This window comes from Ascaphus truei, chromosome 7, assembly GCF_040206685.1.
Source record: "Ascaphus truei isolate aAscTru1 chromosome 7, aAscTru1.hap1, whole genome shotgun sequence".
Taxonomy (NCBI): Eukaryota; Metazoa; Chordata; class Amphibia; order Anura; family Ascaphidae; genus Ascaphus; species Ascaphus truei.
The window spans coordinates 32,761,344-32,765,169 of record NC_134489.1 but is presented as its reverse complement, the minus strand read 5'-3'; the positions used below and the strand labels follow the sequence as shown (position 1 = coordinate 32,765,169).

Here is a 3,826-nt window from a genome sequence, read left to right as displayed (position 1 = left end):
ACAGCATGTAATGTTTTGTCCATCAGTTATTTTTTGCACCTTTTAGAATGTGTCTGAGCCAAGATATTTAAAGAGAATTAATATAGCCCAAATAATGAAACAAACTGCTGAACGAATGGGTCGGAAAGTGGCTGTCTGAGGCTTATGAAAGAGCTCAGCCTAGTAAATATGGGCCGCAGTGTCTATGCCAGGGCTGACCAACTCCAGTCCCCAGGGGCCATCAACACTTCAGGTTATTAGGCTATCCCTGCTTCAGCACAGGTGGTGCAGTCTTTCACTGAGCCACTGATTGAGACACCCGTGCGGAAGCAGAGATATCATGAAAACCTGAACTGTTGGTGGCCCTTGGGGACTGGAGTTGGCCACCCCTGCACTATGCCATTTATTTTAACATTGCATTCAATATTTGTTCTCTTCCCATATAGATATGACAGACAAAGTGTTCCTTTTCCCCGAAGAACCGGTTGATTCATACGTGCGTCTGAAACCAGCAAAGAACGGCCCCTTTGACAAACTCACGGTCTGCCTGCGATCCTACTCAGAACTGACCCGCTCCCATTCCCTGTTCTCCCTGGTCACTCCGTCCGGAGATAATGACTTTGTCCTGTACATTGATTCTGACTTTGACAGTTATCGGTTATCAGTCTCAGTGGGCATCAAAAGCCTGTATTATAATCTGACAGACAGTTATACTCTACAGTGGAGGAGCACCTGTGTGAGCTGGGACTCCTCCACTGGAATAATACAGCTATGGGTCAATGGGAAGCCGTACCCAAGAAAAGTGTTTCAAAAAGGGTACAAAATCAATGCAAACCCCATCATTGTGATTGGACAGGATCAGTATCATGGTCAAATTTATGCTGACTACTTTGTTGGAGAGATCACCGATGTTCACATGTATGATGAGATATTATCTGAACAGAACATCCGTAATGTTCTTTATTATAGTGACATTGGTGGTAATGTGATTAACTGGAAGTCCCTAGAGTATTCACTTGAAGGCAATGTCACTATGCAGCAATATCTATGTGATGTCTACTACGGTTCTGCCTGTTCCCCTGATCATAGCGGCCTCCATACACCACTATGAATCTTCTCCCCCAGCTCTTTAACCTAGTTGTTCTGCACATCCTCAACAATCAATCATTAGATGCAGAATCTGCATGATGTAATCACAGTATTTTAGTATTAAAGCTCAGTAATAACTAGAGAAGTGCGAGATGACACCACCGTACATCGGAATTCCAAGCTAAATTTATCCCAAGGTACTAATATCCATGTGATATTTTCTCCATCCCCCTTCCCAATAAAGCCACCTCTACTCTCAGCGGGCCCCCAAGACCTGTTTATTCATATAGCCGGAAATTATACTCCTGAATGGAAGAACATCTGTGTGAGCTGGGACTCTTCCACTGGTGTAGTGCAGCCATGGGTCAATGGCAAGCCGTACCCAAGAAAAGTGTTCCAAAAAGGGTACCACATTTCTGAAAACCCCATCATTGTGATTGGGCAGTTTAAGGTTGATGATAAGGTTCAAGCTAAAATCTCTTTTGAGGGAGAGATCAGGGATGTTCACATGTATGATGAAGTATTGACCGAAAAGGACATCGCTACTGTTTCTTATTATACTGACAATGGTGGTAATGTGATTAACTGGAAGTCCCTAGAGTATGAACTTGGAGGTAACGTCACGGTGCAGCCATATCTATGTGACATCTACTACAGTTCTGCGTGTTCCCCTTTTCATAGCGGCCTCCATACACCACTATGAACCTTCTCCCCCAGCTCTTTAACTTACTTGTTCTGTACATCCTCCACAATCAATCATTAGATGCAGAATCTGCATGATGTAATCACAGTATTTTAGTATTAAAGCTCAGTAATAACTAGAGATGTGCGAGATGACACCATCGTACATCGGAATTCCAAGCTAAATTTATCCCAAGGTACTAATATCCATGTGATATTTTCTCCATCCCCTTTCCCAATAAAGCCACCTCCCTCCCCTTGCCGCCATTTGATATCTGCGTCAGCCAGGGAAGGAAGAAATAGGAAGAGAAAGGCATGAATTAAAGAAATAATAATAATGGCATAATTTAAGTTGAATTCTATATAAAAAATAATAATGAATTTGAATGGTTAGATTACTGGATTTAGTATTAACCTGAAACATACTACCCAGATTCATCACCATATCACCTGGTCTCCTGTCTTTCTGTCAATCAGATCTTGTTGGGTAGAACAACAACTGATCCATAAAAACCACCAACACACCCTTATCTGTTGAGGTTTTATAAAAAAAAACTAAATATGTACATTTAAATGTAATTTGAATCTACTACTCTACCGATAGAGAGAGGGACCACCATCTGACCTTCTCTCTCAGTAAGAAATTAGGAGAATATCAATGTAGTTATCTTGCGTTACAGTACGAGTTAAAGGAGTTCAGTTAATAGTTTTATACTTGACCCTTATCAGTGGACTGAGAATTTATCAGTGGACTTAGAATATACAATCAATATATTCTACGAAGGTCCCCCATCTGGCCTGTCTCCAGTTCTACTCTCTCCGAAAAGATGTGCCAATCAGTTTAAATTTGGTTGAAGTTGGTTAATAATAAAAAAGATGTTAAATCTACTATATATTTCTGAAAGTGTTCTATGTGTTCGTGTCTGTATGTGTCTCCCTGTGTCCCTCCCCGTGTCCCTAGCGGCAATCCCATTGGACCTTGGGCCTGGGCCAGGCCAATGAGATTGCTCCCTTGGCCCGCCCACACACACACACCTCTCATTGGCCTGACACACACACACACACACACACACACACACAGTCCCCCCCACCACGTGCGCCGCCCTGCACCGTCTCCCGGACGGAGGGGAAGCGCGGCCCTCCTGCCGCCAACTTCAGGCTCCTCCCCCTCGCTCTCAACCGGCTCCCAGACCTCTCCGCAACATCCCCACCACGTGCGCCGCCACCCTGCACCGGCTCAAGGACGGAGGGTAAGCGCGGCCCTCCTACCCCAGCCGCCAACGCTCCTTTACCCCCCGCTGCTCCCTTACCCCCCCGCCCGCTCCCTTACCCCCCGCCCGCTCCCTTACCCCCCCGCCCGCTCCCTTACCCCCGCCAACGCTCCCTTACCCCCCCGCCCGCTCCCTTACCCCCCCGGCCGCTCCATTACCCCCCCGGCCGCTAACTCCCCGGCCGCTGGGGGGCCAAGCAGCCTCCTTGGATCTGCGCCAGTCCCACTCTCCACCACCTCTCACTCCCGTTGTGTGTGTGTGTGTGTACGCACACACACCCTGACAGCCGCACGCACACACACCCTGACAGCCACACCCTGACAGCCACACGCACACACCCTGACTGACGCACACACTCTTACTGACGCACGCACACACTGACTGACGCACGCACACACACACACTGACTCACGCACACACACACACACACTGACTCACGCACACACACACTGACTGACGCACACACACACACACGTACTGACGCACGTACTGACGCACGCACACAACCCCTCACAGCCGCACGCACACAACCCCTCACAGCCACATGCACACAACCCCTCACAGCCGCACACACACACACACACACACACACACACACACACACACACACACACACACACACACACACACACACACACACACACACACACACACTGACTGACACACACACACTGACTGGCGCACACACACACACACAGACTGACACACACACATACACACACACACACACACTGACACACACTGACACACACACACACACACAGACTGACACACACACACACACACAGAGACTGACGCACACACAC

At 47.6% G+C, this 3,826-nt stretch overlaps 1 protein-coding gene across 6 annotated transcripts in view; it reads left to right on the top strand.

Annotated features, from left to right (window-relative positions):
• LOC142498915 (C-reactive protein-like) overlaps nt 1–2,352 on the top strand; it is a 28,829-nt gene extending 26,477 nt beyond the window's left edge. For all 6 annotated transcript variants that reach the window (XM_075607553.1, XM_075607558.1, XM_075607557.1 and 3 more), the window contains one exon: nt 426–2,352. In XM_075607553.1, coding sequence (XP_075463668.1) covers nt 426–1,090 — 665 coding nt within the window. In that variant the 3' untranslated portion in view covers nt 1,091–2,352. The remainder of the gene's footprint in view (nt 1–425) is intronic.
• Nucleotides 2,353–3,826: the final 1,474 nt, after the last annotated feature.